Here is a 19,023-nt window from a genome sequence, read left to right on the forward strand (position 1 = left end):
TCAGAGTAGTTATCAATGGTTCACAGTCATGCTGGAAGGGCATAACAAGTGGAGTTCTGCAGGGATCAGTTTTGGGACCAGTTCTGTTCAGTATCTTCATCAACAGTTTATAAAATGGCATGGAGAGTATGCTTTTAAAGTTGTCAGATGATACTCAGCTGGGAGGGGTTGCAAGTGCTTTGGAAAATAGGATCATCATTCTAAATGATCTGTACAAACTGGGGAAATGGCCTGAGGTAAATAGGATGAAGTTCAATAAGGACAAATGAAAAGTATTCAAAGGCATCAGCTGGTGTATTGTGTCTAGTTCTGGGCACCACATTTCAGGAAAGATGTGGAGAAATTGGAGAGGGTCCAGAGAAGAGCAACAAAAATTATTAAAGATGTAGACAGCATGACCTATGAGGGAAGACTGAAAGAATTGTTTAATTTGGAAAAGAGAATACCAAGAAGGTACATTATAGCTGTTTTCAAGTGTCTAAAAGGGTGTTACAAGGAAGAGGAAGAAAAATTATTCTTCTTAACCTCTGATGATAGGACAAGAACCAATAGGCTTAAATTGCAGCATGTAGGCTGAACATTAGGAAAAACTTTCTGTTGGGGTGGTTAAATACTGGAATAAATTGCCTAGGGATGTTGTGGAATCACCACCATTGAACGTATTTAAGAGCAGGTTAGTCATACATCTGTCAGTGATGATCTAGATGGTGTTTGGTCCTCTGGTGAGGGTCCTCTGGTGAGGGTAGGGGACTGGACTTGATAACCTTTCGAGGTCCTTCCAGTTCTAGCATTCTATGATTCTATGATTGTAACACTGAATTTCTGCTTGTCTGGAGTAATATTTAAGTATATGTGATAAAATTCAATTCTACTATCTGAAGAGCTGGAAACTGTGGCATTGGTAGAAGACACGGAGCTGAGAAAAGTGTGGTGCCTCTTTCAGGGAGTGGGGATTGGGCTGAAAATGTCAGTTCCTCAGAATTGTAAATGTGTTCAATGGCTTAAGTCACTAGATTTGACAGTATAACATCTTTGAGCAGCACTTTTCCCCGTCATACTCTAATGCACACAAAATAAATTAATAGTGTCTTTCTAAGCTCATAATTATTCTTTTCAAATAATGGTCAATGAAATGATCTCTGTCTTGTAATACAAGACACCTCTATAGCATGGTTAAATACTTAACATTTTTGCTTCTTACAATGTAGTTTTTAAACAGTGCCAAGTATTTTGTCCAGTTAACTGGGCTGTATCTCCCTCTTGTACTTCTGGTCTGCATACTCAGGGGTTGTTCGTGGTTCTGGTTGAAATTCACTAAAGGAAAGTGATATTTTCAGAGTAGCATGAAAGAAATTTTCAATGCTGCTCCCACACACTGCTTTGAAAAATTACCCTTCTGCACACCAGCCCTTCATATCCTGTACAAATCCACAGAAGCACATTGAGTCCCATGCAGAAGCCCTGGAGACTGAACAGACTAGATACATCCTTGGAGTAGGTATATGATAAATGTCTTGTTTTATTTTAAGCTAGAAGCTGTAGGAAGGTTTTAGCAACAGAGCCAGACCCCTTTAGTCATGATTAGTCAGAAAGGGACCTATTCAGAAACATGATCAGAAGGTCTTTGAAACATTCCACTGATTGGGGCTCCTTTAAAACATTTCCACACAGAAAGGGGATCCCACTTTGAAACATTTTCTAGCACTGGGGAGTCTACCCAGGAGTATATCAAAAAATGTCTGTAGTTTTTGCAGTCTCTGTACTCCACACCTGCTATTGTGCTGACCTAGCCATGTTTCAAGTGTTTTCCCCCATTCCCTCTCCTACCACTGCCTCTGATGTTCAGTCTCTGTTAGATGCCTTGGAGGATGGGCATGGTAAGCAACTGGCTTCACAGGCAAGGGAGCTGAACATCCATGGCAATAGCAAAAATCATGGAAAGCTCTTATTAGATCTTTCTCCTATGACTGAAGGAGCAATAGGACATGTGCATATTCAGTAATGTGGCCACTGATAGGTCTTTGTGTTGTGTTTGTGGCCTAGTATTCCACCCCCTAGAGTTTTGTGAGAAGGTCAGTTTAAGTAATTTGAGGTTGTAATTTCATCTAACTGTTTGGAAGTCACCATACACAGAGTGGGACACACCTTAGAAGGGGTTCAACAGCTCCTCCAGCTGTATGTACTTATATACTTGAATTTTTACTACTCTAAGATTAACTGTCCAGTCAACAAAATGAACATCCTTATTAATTTTTTATACGTACACACGCAAATATACAGACCAATCATCTCTGTATATGCTTTCCAGCTTCTCTCCAATCTGTGTATGATGGTCTTCTGGCAAACTATTTCTGAGAGCCATGGAATGCGAAAATGGGCAGATTATTATAAACTAGGATGGACTCCAGAACCTGCACTAAATTTGTGTTGGGAAATACATAAAGCAGGAGCCCTGGTTTATTCATTTTACAGCTGTAGGGGACAACAGCAGCAGTTGTATTAAATACATCTGTGGTCTGAATCTTGGACTGCTATATAGACTTAGCAGTCTCTGGCTTATATGATGGGGAACTACCATTGGGCCTGATAGTAATCATGAAGGGGAGAAAAGAAATGTCAATGCAAAAACAAAAGTATGTTGCTGAGGAATGAGTTGTAGTGTGTTTTAATGATATTTTTGACTTGTGTAACATAGGATCACAAACATCTGTATAACCATAATATGTGACCAACTACCATCGATTCCTCCTGAATATTGTTTCAACTTGTGGAATTGTTTTGCCAGAATCATAAACACATGCAGAATGCATTATTTCTTCTTCTTCTTCTTCTTCTTCTTCTTCTTCTTCTTCTTCTTCTTCTTCTTCTTCTTCTTCTTCTTTTTTTTTTTTTTTTTTTTTTGTAAATTGACAAATATTCTAAATAAAACCATGACCAAAAATAATAATAATTAGCGTAACATATTTTAGGCCAAACCCAAAGAACTAAGATGATACACTTTTAAAAGATAATGGTGCAGAAAATTGTTTTCACGTTAAAAAAGCTACTAATGGGTAGGCAACCAAATCACAGAGATAACATAAAGAGAGCAGTTAAAAGATTTCACAGTCAGAATGGGACTTGAATTTTTTTGTTACATTTTCATTGATGCAGCTAATTACATAACTGTCCTATCAACATACTTATATGTATGTAAAGCTACCTTATGGTTTAATAGTGTTTCCCATCATCGGGCTACCTGAGTATATGCATTCATTTTGTTGTAATGAAATGGATCCATGGGTGGAGTTTACCATACTTTACAAATCGCATATGCAAAGGTGGAAGTATTTACCATGAGCATCTCCTTCTAGGATACAAAAACATTTCTGTATTTAGGGCTTGATCCTTGGAATGCTAAGTCCTAACAATTCTCATTGACCTGAGAGCTGAGTCAGCGCATTTCAAAATAGGGAGCTTAGTAAAATAATTATTAAAAAAGTATTAAAGGAAGACCTTCTTTTTAAATATTCTATTTTTTCTTATGTACAGTTAGTTAAACATGCTGCTTGAATTCTCAGTTATTTAAATTTAAAAAAATCGTGAAGGCACTTCTTGGTTAAAAAAAATAATTTCCATCCAGTCATGACATTGTGTCAAATGAGTGAGACAAAACTGTTTAATTCTTGACCAACTATCGGGTCTTGTTTACACTTACAATGCTGTAGAGGCACAGCTGCAATGCTTAGTGAAGACACTACCTTCAATGAAAGGAGAGCTTCTCCCATTAGTGTAGGATTCCCTTTCCCCAAGAAGTGGTGGTTATGTAGAAGGGAGAAGCCTGCCCATTTACACCAGGTGTTGGTGTTAGGCTAGCATAACGGCATCACTCAAGAGTATGGTTTTCCACACTTGTGAGTGATGTAGATATACTGACATAAGTGTATAGCCCAGCGCCGAGTTCAAGTATATGGTAGCAATGCTGATGACATTGGAACACAGTGTCTTTAATAGCTTTCAAGTGCTGAGGCAAATAAAAAATGTGCCAAATTGTTTTTGAAGCATTAAATGCAAATTAACAACAATAACATATTTCTGGACTTAACAGTTGAATATGTGCATTATTTATGAATATGTTAAGAATTCAAAATGTATTTGTAAAAACATCCGTATTTTAAAGCATATTTTAAGTGTTGCTCTTTTAATGCACAGTTGAAAGTATAACCATTATACATTATTGCAATATTTGCTTTGAATATGTAATTCTTCATAGATTTCTTTTCATTAATCATAAGTATCAGAATCACATGTTAAGATAGCCATCTACCTTTCGAATTTGATTTTAGAAAGAAAAAAACCCAGCTATACACCATTTTATATGTGAATGACATGCATTCTGTTTAGAAATGCTATTTGGGCTTTGATTCTCAGTTGCACTCTGCCTATATAAATAAAACTCTGAGTGGGTGTGAAATACTGTTGTGTCAGTGGGACTCTATGCCTGTGCACATCTGTCTGCATGGAATTTGTTACAGGACTGAGGGTCTTAAAAGGAAATATGTATTATAGATGTTTACCTAAATGTAATAGTCCAACCTAAAGTGCTTGTTCTGAGTTTTACATTAGTTCTTTTTTATTGTTAATAATAATAAATAATGATTTATATATTCTTAAATAACGTACGTGGAACATATATACTTGTAACGAGGAGGATATAGCATTGCAAATGTACACTGATGATAATTAAACAATTAACAGTAATAGTATAGTTTCATTCAAGGCCAGAGCCTATAATCATTGTAGTCAATGGAAAAACTCCCCTTGTCTTTAGTAGGAAAAATGTTGGGTCCTAAGAGAATCCAGTATCTAGTTGGCTTCCTATTCTAAAATGATATTTGTAATTGTATATTTTAGCCCTCCCTTTCTTTCTGACAGATGGAAAATCTGTTGCTTGAAATATTAATAACTTTGTCATCCAGATATACAGTGTAGCTGTAGTCTTTTAGAATTGTTATCTATGCATATTTGTTTCTAGAAATTACTCTATTTTGTGAAAATGTATTTTATTTTGCTTGTTTATCTACCAGAAAAGAAATAGCATTTCCTCTAATGTATTCATTCACATTTTCCCTTTGAATTTTTTCATTTCATTTAAACCTTGCATAATAGTAGTTGAGTTTTCACTGACATTTTTATAGCTGTTATGACAACATTCCTGTTTTGCATGATACATGCATCATCGTCTGTAAACATGGCTTTATGTTGTTTTCATTCTCTCTTAACTATGTTAAGATTCCTTTTGGCCCTTCAACTCAGTTTTTTTATGCAGTTATGATTAAATTCATTTAAACATTTTCCTGGTAGTTTCATATTTATTCAGTTGATAAAACACCTTTTCTGTAATCAGTCTGAATGTTAAGTCTGATGTTTCTTAAAAGTTATCATTAGCAAGCATCTTAATCAATTCACAGCTTTTCAACATCTGTTAACTAGTGTGGCAAAAATTACTCTTCCCAGTAAACTTTGGTTTGTGTAAGCTGTGATATTTTGATGCTGCAACTTGTTCTTCACTTTAGTGATATTGTTAACTTTGATAATTATTGTATTTTCAAAAACAAACATACAAACAAACAAACAGCCAAATAAAAACAGAATTGTATTTAGCAGTCTGCAGAGATATTCTCTGCCTGTTTGTTAGATAATTTGTTTATATGTGGGCACATACCTATGAATATCAGTGCTCTCATTCTTCACAGAGCCCCTCTTCACCAACATTGAAGCTGGAAAAGAAGGTAAGATCTCACCATATAGAATTTTGATTCTACCTACAGGTGACAAAATGACTCAACTTTTTCCTACTATAAAGGTCAGCACTTACATTTTCCATCAGACCTTTCAGTCTTTTCTCCTGATTATAAAAAACAAAGAATCAGAATCTTCCTATAAACAAAGCTTCAGACTTCTAGAGTGATGCTGTAAAGATATCTTTTTTGCTCTTTACATGAATTTGTCCATAACTTTCATTTCTGCAGAACAATTTATATCCTTGCACTTAAATCCTGCTTCTTTTCATTATAGAGTTCTGTTTTCAATGGCACCATTGCTTACTTAAGAAATTAATAAAATTACTAAATAATTGAGGCCCTTAGCAGTACCAAAATAATTTCTTTAAAGCCTGGCATTTGACAGCATAGCATATATGAGAAATTTGATTTCCCTTGTCATGAAAGATTTCATTTGAAGTTATATGTTTTCTCTTAGAAAACTATATGAAAAATATTTTATTAAGAAAGCTTATAGACTCTCTATCACTTTTGGATAAAGATGCTGAAAAGAACCATTTTTTAGATTAGATTAAAATTGAATTAGACTTCTTTATCTCTAAGCAGTGAAGAAATTAAGAATTAAAAATAGCATCCATCAACTGGATGAATAATCCAACAACCTAAAACTCAACATTAGGTTCCCTTTAACAGTTCATGCTACCACTACCCACACATGAGCAAGTATGATCTAGTCAAACAGGATAACCTCTTTCCGTGAGATTATATATTATATAACCACTGAACTGATAGAGAAGATTGTAAAGGCTAATTGTATACCATCACATCTGCAGGTTGTTTATACTGTATACTGTTTATACTGTAATTCCATGTACTGTTTTGAATCTTCTTTCTCACTGTAGCTTTGTACCAATTCTGCCTTGAAATCTAGATGTTTATGACGTTTTAACAGCAAATTGCTTGTTAACAGACAGCTAATGCTTTTTCGTGGAGAAAGAAGATGTCCTTCTTCCAAGTCCTGTCAAACAATTCTTATCAACTACCAGGTCTATGTTTCTACGTTAGCAAGATATCTGGGCTCACCTAAAAACAAAGCGTGCGCGTGCGTGTGTGTGTGTGTGAGAGAGAGAGAAGTACATACATGGTAAAGGTGTAACATCTTTGACCAAGGTTATAGAAGATCCATGCACCATTTATTTTATCTATTTGAGGAGGGACGGACACCGTTCCAGTGCACCCTGTCATTAGACAGTGGGTAGAGAGTGCTCAGTACTAGAAAAGTAAATCTAAGTCCCATTCTTACGAATAAAAACTCTGAGCTTCAGTGATTCTAAGTACGTGCATCCACTAACTTTAGTGGTAGCTACAAGAAGTCGGCAATGATCAAGTCCAAAACATTTCCTTTCTTTCTTCCTTAAATGAACCAGTAACTCTTGTTGGTCTGTTGTAATCAATTCACATTATTCATTCGTTGAATGTCAGGCAAGACATTGACAATTATCTTGGAAAAATGGCGCCTTTTTTACAACTAAAAATCATTATTTACCCTGTTTTATTGGTGAAGGAAAACACATTGCATCCAAATACTACAGTTCCCAGATGGATCCATGCCTACATGAGAATATTTTGAACTGCAGGATCTTGAGTCTCTCCCTACTGCATGAATATGTATTCTGCGGGGAGATGTAAGCAATTTTCAGATGGAATATATGTTCTGGAAAATTGGATCAAACCTGCACATTTTTCCTACCTGCCATAAACTTCTGCAGCAAATGCACTTTCAGTCATAGGATCTGTTAGATACTATAGTCATTTTAAGGTAAGGGGCTATTGCCTACATCTGTTGTCAATTACACTCCTATATGGTGAGGACTGAACTTCTTTTCCAACTCCTATATTGGTGAAGAGGGGAGGTATGAAAAAGAATAATTACAGACTAGTAATGGTGTTTTCCATAGTCGTCCTCTTCACCAACACACTTTCTTCTTCTCCCCTGAATTTCTTTCCTCTTTATTTTGTTATGTTGGAATTAACCCATGCACTGGGGGTAAATGAGGTGCTGACCTCATGGGGAAGAGTTGAGTCTTTTACCTCCTGTTTCCTGTAGGTGCAGCACAAACCTCATATGGTGAGACGTTACCTTCTTTTCCAGCTCCTGCATTGGTGGAGAGGAGGACTATGAAAAATGTTATTGCAGGTAGGAAACAAAGTATACGCTGAACTTTGTGTGTGTGTAAACAGGTTCCCCGCACCCTGCTACCTTCTCTGGGACTGGAGAGCACAAAATCTACTAGGCTGGGCCCCCCCTAGGCTCTGGTGTGTGAGGATAGAAGGGGTAGGGTTGCCAGGTGTCTGGTATTGAACCAGACAGTTTGGTATTTTCGCCTCCTGTCTGGTAAACAAAAAATCAGAAAATACCGGACACCTAAAATGTCCGGTACTTTCTGATTTTTTTTTCCCAGCCAGGAGGTGAAAATCCCGGGCTGTCCGGCTTTATACAGAGTGCTTACCAGGTTCCGCAGGGGAGCTGTCTGGGCCAGCACAGGGAAGCAAGATGGCGGGCAGCTGCCAGCAGCCTGTTAGGGCCAAAAAGCCTACTAACCATTTTTTAAAGGGGCCATAATGTTTTTTGGTTTTGGGGGCTTGTTTGCTTAACAACTCTCAGGGTCCATTTTTTTTTCGGTATTTTTTCAGAAACCATCTGTCAACCCTAGTGAGGGGATTTTTTTTTCTTCTTACTTTTGTGGGGCCCCGACTGATTTTTATGTGGGTCAGTGGCCCCCAGCCCGAAAAAGGTTCCTCAACCCTGTTCTATAGTGAATATAACCATACCCAGAGATGAAACCTGCCTTAGATACACAGTTGTCTTGTGAATCGTCATCCATACCTATCAAAGAATAAAATCAATACCTTGTTCATTTGAAGAAATGGTTGTGCCAACAAAAGCTCATGATACCATCTACATTTTTTGTTAGTCTCCAAGGTACTGCAAGACTATTCGTTATTTTTTTTTAATGTTTTCAGTTACAGACTAACACAGCTACCCCTCTGAAATTATTGAATATAATGTTGTTGTATAGCCCTAAAACTAATTGTTGTACAATAATAAACATTGTTAGTTTTCATTCAGTTATGCAAGAATAATACTATTAACTTTAGGTTTTACTGCAGAACAACCAAATGCAGTTTCATTACATGTGATAGTGGATCCGCGTCAGCTAGTATCAACAATTGTCATTTATTTCAGCTTGTTTTACTCACCCAATTGCCCATATGATTTCTTCACTTTATGGGGATATAGACTATCATTTTCTAACTCTGCATCTATGACGTATATCGAGAGAAAGGTTTGCAACAAAAAATCAAGTGATGAAAGATCATGCAATGATCGGTAACTAGACAGCACTGAACAAATTTGTAGCCAAATGTAGATGGCTAATATTCTATGACGTGGTATAGCGATATATACTATATATTTGAGAGCATTTGTGAGTCTGTTTGTTCAAGAATGCCTCCTAAATGGTAAGAACTAAGCCACCAAATATGGTTTGCAGCTTTCCCTTATCCTAACTTAAAGCAAAGTAAGGGTTTGGTTGTGCCAAGACAATGGGATGTATGTGGAATGTGATTGTTTTTCATCAAACAGAAAGGGAAAGCTGTGATAGCAGGGAGAGTTATATTGCACAATGTCCACCTCCCTGACAGCTATGGAGATCTGTAATGCATCCCCTGCTGCTCAGCTGGCCCAAAAGTGAGGTCCCTGCCACTCGAATAGCCCTGTCCCCAAGTGGCAGCTGGGCCAAATGCTTCTCCCTAACCCCCCGGTGCCACAGGCCACGCAGCCCCTGCTGTTGTGGAGCAGCCAGCAGCCGCCCCTTCCCACTGACCCCTGCAGCCTCCTTCCCCTGCCCTGATTCCTTCACCCTCAACACCTCGTGCCTCCCTGCCCTCAAGGACCCAAGTAGTATTGGGTAAAATCTTCTAGTTTGTAAAATGTTTAAATCTAGGTAAAGTGATAAAAATATGCATAGGAATTTTGTCATGATCGGATTAGGATCTTGCACCCAAAATATGAGACTGGCAAAAAATAAATCTCTTAAAAACCTAATGTGAATAGATATGTTCCCATTTATAGGAAAAAGGTATAAAAAGAATTACACGAGTATATGTCAGAACCAAAAGGTGAAATAGATTAGATGATGGCTTTAAACAAAAATGAAACTATCTTGTTTTAAATGTACTTGTACCTTCTTTAAATGTACTTGCACCGGGACTGAAGCCGCAGCACCGGGAGCAGCTTACGAACGGGGCTTTCTCGCCCCGGAGGTCGAGGTGGCGGATTGCTGCCTGCCAGCTCCGGGGTGAGAAAGCCCCGTTCGTAAGCTGCTCCCGGTGCCCCTGGTCTGCTGGAGACCGTCTCCAGCAGACCAGGGGCACCGGGACTGAAGCTGCAGCAGCGGCGGGTTCCCGCGCTTCTGAGGCTTTGCCAGAGCAAAGCCTCAGAAGCGCAGGAACCCGCTGCTGCTGCGGCTTCGCTCCCGGTGCCTGTGGTCTGTTGGGGACCGTCTCCAGCAGACCAGGGGCACCGGGACTGAAGCCACAGTCGCGGCGGGGTCCCGCGCCTCTGAGACTTTGCCAGAGCAAAGCCTCAGAGGCGCGGCACCCCGCTGCCGCTGCGGCTCTGCTCCCCGTGTCCCTGGTCTGCTGGGGGAGAGGAGAGCCACGCAGCTAGTGTGCCTCCCCCCCCCCCAGCAGACCAGGCTTTTGTTGTGGACCCTGGGGCAGAGCAGCTGGGGCGCTGCCGATTGGTCCTGCAGCGCCGCTCTGGGCACTACTGGACCAACCCAGCAGCACCCCAGCTGCTCTGCCCCAGGCGTCCCCAAGTTAGCCGTTGCTGAAACTGACCAGCGCTGACTACAGGAAGCCCGAGGCAGAGTTGCTCTGCCCCAGGCTTCCTGGAATCAGCGGCTGATCAGTTTCAGCAGCAGCTGACTTGGGGACGCTTGGGGTTCTTAAGTTGAATCTGTATGTAAGTCAGAACTGGCAGTCAGTTTCAGCAGCGGCTGAATCTGGACGCCAGTTCCGACTTACATACAGATTCAACTTGAGAACAAACCTACAGTCCCTATCTTGTACGTAACCCGGGGACTGCCTGTAGTTCAATTGAGATCCATTATGCACTTGGCTCTCCACTGAAATATTCCGTAAGCTTTACTCGTGTGATTGAACCTTAATCACTGTGTGGTCCCAGATTACGTTAATAGAGCTTCTTATATAATTTATGATTATTGGTGTAAGTGAATGCTACATGATCCAACAGTTAAAACCCAATCAACTTAATTTCCATCCTCTTTCCCCAATAGGGTTCAATCCTGAAACTCTTACTACTCTGTGTGGTTCTGTTGACTTAAGAGGGATTTCTTCTCATAATAAGCACTATGCACAAAGTACATTTTTTCAGGATTAGGACTAAACAGCCTCTTCTGAGCTAAAGACAGAGGCTGTGTCTAGACTGCATCCCTTTTCCGTAAAAGGGATGCAAATTAGACATATCGCAATTGCAAATGAAGCGGGGATTTAAATCTCCCCCGCTTCATTAGCATAAAAATGGCTGCCGCTTTTTTTTGGCTCGGAGCTTTGCCGGAAAAAAACGCCAGTCTAGACGCTGATCTTTCGGAAAATAAAGCCTTTTCCGAAAGATCCCTTATCCCTTATTTTAAGAGGGATAAGGGATCTTTCGGAAAAGGCTTTATTTTCCGAAAGATCCGCCTCTAGACTGGCGCTTTATTCCGGCAAAGCTCCGAGCCAGAAAAAAGCGGCAGCCATTTTTATGCTAATGAAGCGGGGGAGATTTAAATCCCCGCTTCATTTGCAATTGCGATATGTCTAATTTGCATCCCTTTTACGGAAAAGGGATGCAGTCTAGATACAGCCAGAGAGTAAATGATGTTTTTTTAATACTGCCTACACAGCATTTTTTCATAGCGTTTAAGGCCAGAATTGACGCTAATCTGGCACTGTTGAGGTTAAACAAAGCCACCATGTTTACTTCAGCTCTCTTCCAAGGATTTTTAAAAAGCTAATGGGAAAAGGGACCCTTAAAACTGTTGGGGAACGTTGTTATTTTCAGTCTCTAGAGCCATTCTCAGCTACAAATTGAGAGTTTAAAATGTAATGGCTTGATGGTTTCATTTAAAGTAGACACAAGACTATCCTCTTCCCATTCCTTCCCGCACCAAGTAAATGTGCGCACAAGTAAATAAAGTGTAACACTGGTGACAATATATTTAATCAGATCAAATTAACGTCTATAGATTGAACCTCCCTGGTCTGACACCCTTGGGAACTGACCAGTCCTGGATGAGGAATTTTGCTGGACTAGGGGAGGTCCTTTGCTACCGGCACCCCCACCCTTAGACCTGGACTGACCACTGGCTTCCCAGGTGGCTCCCCACTACCAGTCCCACGCTGCCTTGCCAGTCCCACTTCCCCCTTCCCTGCTACGTCGGGCAGCCCAGCTTCAGCCCAGCTCCCAGTGCACTGGGCTCTCAGCCCTGCCAAGAAGCCCAACTGCGGCACGCTAGGCATCCAGCCCCACTTGGCAACCCAGCTGCAGGGAGCTGGGCAGCTCAGCTGCAGGGAACCCAACCACCAGCCCTCCTGGAACATCTGTGATCTGAAGTTGCCAAACCAGAGAGTTCCGGTTTATGGAGTTTCAGCTTGTAGTCAGATTTTCTCATGATACCAAGTACAGGAGTCTTAAGCTTTAGTGAAACAGTCATCAACTGTTCTAAAAACCAAAAGCTAAATGTGCTAAGAACACTTCAGCAAAAAATCTTGAGACTTCTAATATTTGCAGGTGTGTGCACTGGGCTGCACTGGATTTCATATCTGCCTCTATGCCTTCTGTCTGGGCAGCTGTTAATTTAAGTTAGTTCTCACTCGTGAAACACTGTTCACATGCTGTTCCTCTCCAATCACATTTAATGGCATTTAGGGCTTGTTTATTGTGTAAGAGGTCTGGAATGCCTTGTTTCAGTACCTGTTTGCAGTATTAGTTAGCTCAGCTTCTTGCTCTTTTGCCAAGCTGGCAGAGCATGGGGGTTGACTTCCTGTGCAGATGATGTAAAAGTGATTCTGTGATTCTTCCTCTGCAGCCATTGGGAGATAAAAGCCAGGACAGTGGAGATTGTAAAGAGGGAGCCAAATTATATGTATAATACTAAAGTGAGTGCATTTGTGGTTTTGCTGTTCTCCAGGGCTTTTCACAAGTAGAAAAACATGAATTAGCATTTTACATTTCCATATATTGACTGGCAAAATAGCCTGCTCTCAATTAAGACCTATAGCTTTTGGGATATATGCAACAATTTTATAAAATATTTACAGCAAGATTTGCATTTTATACAGTATTACAATTTTTCTTGTGTTTTAGCAGAAAGGGCTCAGGCCTAACAGAAGAAATGGATTCAGTGTATCAAGAAGAGAAATTTAAAAATGGGATTGCTAGCATTCAGCAGTAGAAATGTCCAGGGTTTATTATTTCCAGTAATTTTATGAGGATGATTTTGCCAACCAGCTATTTGTTATATCCTCTTTAAGGACCATGTTCCCTATGCAGATCTATTATTTTCCCTTTAAAGCTAGCTTTGGAAGAGACTGGTTTTCGCTTTGTGCTTGACAGATAAGCAGAACATTCTCCCCTTCCCCCCCAATGTAAATGTGTGCTGTAAAGAACATAGCTATTTCCTGGATAATTTGCAGTTGTATATTTTATGTTAATTTCACCGAAAATATTGCACCCCTGCCAGGTTTAGTAGAGGCTCACTGTGATATGAATAATTTCTAGCGAATCATTTTTTTCTTCATTTAAGATTTGGCACCTTTTAAAGATTTTAATAATAGCAACAAGAAGGAAGATTTAGAATAAGTGAAACATTAGAGCCAAAGAAACTCACGTTGAGCGCTAATGTAAAATAGCAAGAATAATTACATGGAAAACAGTTTCCACAGATGTTTTTCCTTGTAATGTAATAACTATTTACTAAACTGTTTATTTTAGGCCCTTGGTTTACAATAAAATATTTATACACGCTCTGCTGTAATAAAAATATTGACAAAATACTATGGAGATTTTAAAAACACAATTAGTATTTTTCTGTCTATAAAGTGAACACAAGAAAAGTTGTATGTGCCATTTTTCATGCACAATATTTGGAGATGTTTGGGGGTATTAATAAAGTAACTGTTACCAGCTGGAGTACTCACCTTGAACTATCAAATAAGAAATTGGTGTGTATAAAAATTGACACACAACATCCTGCAGCACGTGAAGGCTAGCACTCTAAGGACTAAGGAGAAGTATGTCTCTCTTCCTTTTAATAGAAAAACATGATCTTGCCTTTGGAGAATTAAATAACTCCCATAAAAGTAAAATCCATCTATATTACTAACAAAATTAAAGTTTAAGATGATAAAACTATAAATATTGTTATTAATCTTTCTATAAATGTGTATATGTAAAATACTCTAATACAATAAAGAATATTGGAGTTTTTAGATTTATTGCTTCATCTTGACTGCACCAGATTTATAACATGTTTAATTCAAAAGGTTATTAGCATGCATTTACTATGTGTATACATTTATGTACGGTGACTATATATTTATGCATGATAATGTTAAAAAGCTCTATAGACCCTAATGGGCTTGTATACATAAATATATCGCATAAATGAACCATGCTTTCAGACTTCCATGATCTTGCCTATTAAAATCTTTAACATGTTAATAATTCTTAGTGTGTAGCACTTTGCCTTCCTATTTTACCATGAAGAAAAATATTTTTTTCTAGAAAGGTTTCCACATCCTTTAATGGAGCATCTAATGCATATCATAAGACCAATCACCCATTGTATATAAAAAGTAAGCTTTTGGGAGGGCAAAAACAAATCCAAAATGTCACCATCTCTTTGTGGAGTGAAGATGGGCTCCAAACTTCCCTTTAGCTCTAAACTGCAACAAATTTTGGAGAGAAATGGAATCCAAACTCAGGCTCTCATTTTGTTGTTGACTCTTAAAACAAATGTGAACACCACAATTTGGGAAAATGGAAAGTTTAAAAAACGGGAACCGAATCCAAATTTGGCAGCTCCATTTCTGTTTTCAAAAAGATGATTCCCATGAGTTTCAGGCTTAATATATGGATGAACTTTGTAATTGGAAAAGAAGCTATATGGATTGCAGCAGCCTTGGGAAATCATCTTGAAATTTTAAAATTTACTTGCTTAGCCCTTTATCTTTGGCCATTGTTGTTTATGAACAAACTAAAGATATTTTATTCTCCCAATTAAAAATTATTCATGCTGGGTGTATGAGTGAGTAGAATTTTTGTGAGGTTGCGTTACAGTATGTACAGTAAATAGTGTAGAGCAGAAAACTGCAAGCTTGAGAACCAAAACTGAACAAAAGAGGGAGCTAAGAAATATAAAATGCTCATTTTTAAGACAGGATAATCATGGTTAACAGACGTTTCCAAATTACGTGTTTGGTTTTAAACATTTATTTCCATGGCTGTTTTATATACAGACCCGAAGTTATATGAGGAATGGGGAGTGTGTACAGGTGTATTGTGTCATGCATCCTATTTATAAAAGCAGACATATTCTCCTGTTCTATCCCGTTCCTTCTCCCAAATATCTGCACTGTGAAATTTAATCAGAACTGCTTTGTAATAAGTGCATGTTATTATCGTTAGAAAAGAAATACAGTAATGAAACCTGATCAGTGCACTATTTTTAGTAGAACAAACTTTAATTTTTGGCTTTTACTGTTTTGCTACCTTCCTACTTGATAAATGTTGATATGCTACAGAATGTTGCTGTGTTATGCAATTAAAAAAAAAAAGCAACACCTTTTGAGTTTTTAGGTAGCAGAAGGGTCCAAAACTAGTGTTAAAGTAAACAAAGGAATTTGAGTTTAAAAATCAGTATTACGGTGCACACACTAATTTTTTCCCTGGAGGACGGTTATCATGTAAACTGATGATTTTGTTATTAAATTATATTCTCAAGAGCATTGACATCCATAATTATCTAGGAAGCACTTTAATACCTATGCAATATTAGTTTGCTAGTTCAAGAAGTGAAATTATTATAAGTGTTGCAGTTTTGGTCAGAGTTCATGACTGACCTCTTGTTGATTTCATTATGCTGGAAGTATTAGTCAATGATTATATGTTTCCTATGTGTAAATTAGTGTAAACGAAAATAAATTAGCCAATTCTCTCCCCCAATATCTTTATAATGGCCATTTAGTGTTTATCATGATAGAAGTCATGCTTGCCAGTGATTTTGAAAACTGAATATATATATATATATATGCTTCACTTGCATGAGTGCCAGTCACCTATGAAATTGCTATCTAAGGATTTGTCTGCATGAAGAGTTATGCCTGATTACCTATTCCTGAATGACTCCATGCACGGACACTCTTACTCCAGAATGAATGCCTAGTTCCTGGTTAGTTTAATCTACTTTATAAAAACATTTAAGATAGTTCAGAATTAGGTGCTCTCCTTCTAAAATAAGAGCTTCCACACATGGAGTTAATCAGGAATAGGTAACTCACTTTAAATTCAGAATCTATCTTGTCTTAGATTAATTTCACAGGGCAAGCCCTGAAATATCGTATTATGATATCTGTAGCTTCCTCTCACAAGTACAGTTCTAAATTCTTCATAATAGATCTTGACTGATATTTTGTACTCCATCAGTGCATAGGATTTATCATTGACATACGTGTGACTTTTGTGCTTGTGCATAAAGCAGAAATGTGGAAGGTGGGATCTACCATGAAGATCTGAGAGGTGTTTAGAAACTTGCCACTTAAATCAGACACCTTTCAGTGTTGGTGAATGGAAAAATTGCACATAAGGACTATTGCATGAAAACATGTGTAAAAGAGGACTCTGTAGAAAGAGTTGATGTTACTGAAGGATATGTGGTATGACTTATAATGGAGACCTTTTTTTGACATTCTCATACAAAATTTACCAAGTATAATAACCATAATTATGAACATAATGGATTATCTAGCAAACAGCATTATTTTAATAAACTATTGTTTTTAGTGCTTCTTACATATTATCAGAAAATTAGTTCAGAGAAAATGGACTTTGCCAAAGAAACGATTTCCAATTTTTTCTTTGAACTATACTTGTAGAATTTTTAAAGATTTATGTCTTTTAACGGTTCACATTTTCATTTGCTGCTCTGGATTTGTATTAATTTTACATGATTCATTGAAATTGATCCAACCCTTTATAGATTTGGTATCATGAAATATTGTTTCAAAGATAAACATTGTTATTAAATGTTTAATCTTGAAGACTTGTCCTATTTGGTAAAGAATTATCTTTGAGAACTAGATAAAAAGAGAAGTTGAGTGCTGTGGATTTAAAGTAGCTGTAACTAGACAAGCCCAAGTTAGTTTACAAAGGTTGGCCTCTCAGTTTGCCATCACAGCAGCTGGACTTCATTAAGCTCTGATGTTAATTATTGGGAGACTGCTTATTTCATATGAGCGCAGAAACACTTTGGGTAACATACAAAAAGAAAAGGTCACCTTAAAATGGAAGCTTATAGGAAAAAATAAAAATGTCCAGCACCGCCACTGATTTCATAGTATTTCTTACGCCAAGCTGATTTCTGAAAATGAAAAGAAAATTCTGCAGCATGGCCATAAAGATTGTTTTAACTGCTTGGTTTTTTTATTATTATTATTAGGCTGAGGAGGGTGTAGGTATGATGCTAGATTAATCTGCCCGAGATTAATGGGAGTGGAAGACATTAATGTTGTGTTTCCTGTAATTTGTGTTTGTGAAAATTCCCTCTTTATCCTCTAGAGCTTTCAGGCCATGTAGAGTATAGCTTGAGGAGGAGTTATTAATAACTACATATACTGTAAATAGATTTTATGGAGAAAGCCTGTTAAAAGAAAATGTTTAGAGGGTGAATGTCACAAAGAACAGAATGAAACACATGGCAGCTTAAAACAAGTATGTCTCTGAGCTGGTGACATTCACACAAAGTGGGCTAAAATCAGCTCTGATGAAAGCAGGTGTAGTTATATCCAGCCCAGAGTCCTTTCAACCACTTGTATCAAAGCCGAGTTCAGTTCTGCGTACATGGATAATTGTTAAACAAAAACAAGGTGGGGAACACTGAGGAAGGGGGAAAATGAGATTGGAGGAGAATTAGGTTATTACATTTCCTCCTTAATTCTTCATCAGGGCTGCTGCCTGTATTTTCTACAGAAAAATCAATGCATTCTGATTCTATAATTTCCCATGGTGCCTCACTCAGAGCACAGTGTGCCATGGGAGGTGACATATCCGGTCATGGCAGCTTGAACTATTTTTCCAGTGAAAGAATTCATTGGAATTTCACAACCTTTGCATGCTTTTGTGAAAACACTCATTTGTGTTTGCGCCAACCCGCTAATGGCGGATGCCGGGGTTTGTGAATCCCACCTACATTCGGTGCTCGTTATGGCATGGAATGTGCCGTTAATAATGCATCTGTGAAACTCAGCTGTGAGGGAGCCAAGTAATTATCCCACCGTAGCGTTCTCTGCTTCAGTGTCATCACAACTGGGGCTTCATTAAAAGTCCTAACAGTAGAGATGTTGTGTGGTGCAGCCTGTATATATATTTTTTCATTTAAATTATCAGCAATGCCATGGCTCAGAGGTAATTTGACTTTTTGAAACCGTGGAGCCCCTGTGAATTTCCTTCCTCCTCTCCCTCTCACTGCCGCACCAGCTGATCAGCCCCAGAAGAACAAAAGGTTTATCTGAAGCTATGAAGCATATATTCACCAGCTTCTGGCGTCTAGATAAAAAAAAAATCAAAGTACTCCATTGAACATGTTAATACTGAGCAAAATGCACACAGCCAGACACTAAACCTTTACAGGGATTTAGGTATTTGAAAAGTGATACTCTGATCAGGTCTAGAGTTAGTTTCCTTAGCAAAGAGTAAAGCAGTATCATAAAATAATATAGGTTTTTAAATCAATGGAAAGCTTAACATTCCCCTCCCTCCCCTTTTGTTTTATTGCTTTGTCTGGTTTCTGTCAGGCAGGCAGTAATAAAGTCTTGAGTAAAGGGGAGGTATTTTACTTTTGTAATACTGCATTCCTCCAGTAGAATATAAAGTATCAACCTCTGTATTAAAAAATAAATTCATATTAATAGCAAT

The 19,023-nt window shown here is 38.2% G+C and overlaps 1 protein-coding gene across 8 annotated transcripts in view; it reads left to right on the top strand.

Moving 5' to 3' along the window:
* ZNF423 (zinc finger protein 423) overlaps positions 1–19,023 on the top strand; it is a 378,444-nt gene that overhangs the window by 268,121 nt on the left and 91,300 nt on the right. For 4 of the 8 annotated variants that reach the window (XM_075940232.2, XM_075940234.2, XM_089781460.1 and 1 more), the window contains one exon: positions 7,870–7,959. The exons of the other annotated variants lie outside the window; for them this stretch is intronic. In XM_075940232.2, coding sequence (XP_075796347.2) covers positions 7,870–7,959 — 90 coding nt within the window. The remainder of the gene's footprint in view (positions 1–7,869; positions 7,960–19,023) is intronic. 8 annotated transcript variants of the gene reach the window in all.

The sequence above is a fragment of the Pelodiscus sinensis genome, chromosome 12 (genome assembly GCF_052426305.1).
Source record: "Pelodiscus sinensis isolate ZL-2025 chromosome 12, ASM5242630v1, whole genome shotgun sequence".
In the NCBI taxonomy this organism is placed as follows: Eukaryota; Metazoa; Chordata; order Testudines; family Trionychidae; genus Pelodiscus; species Pelodiscus sinensis.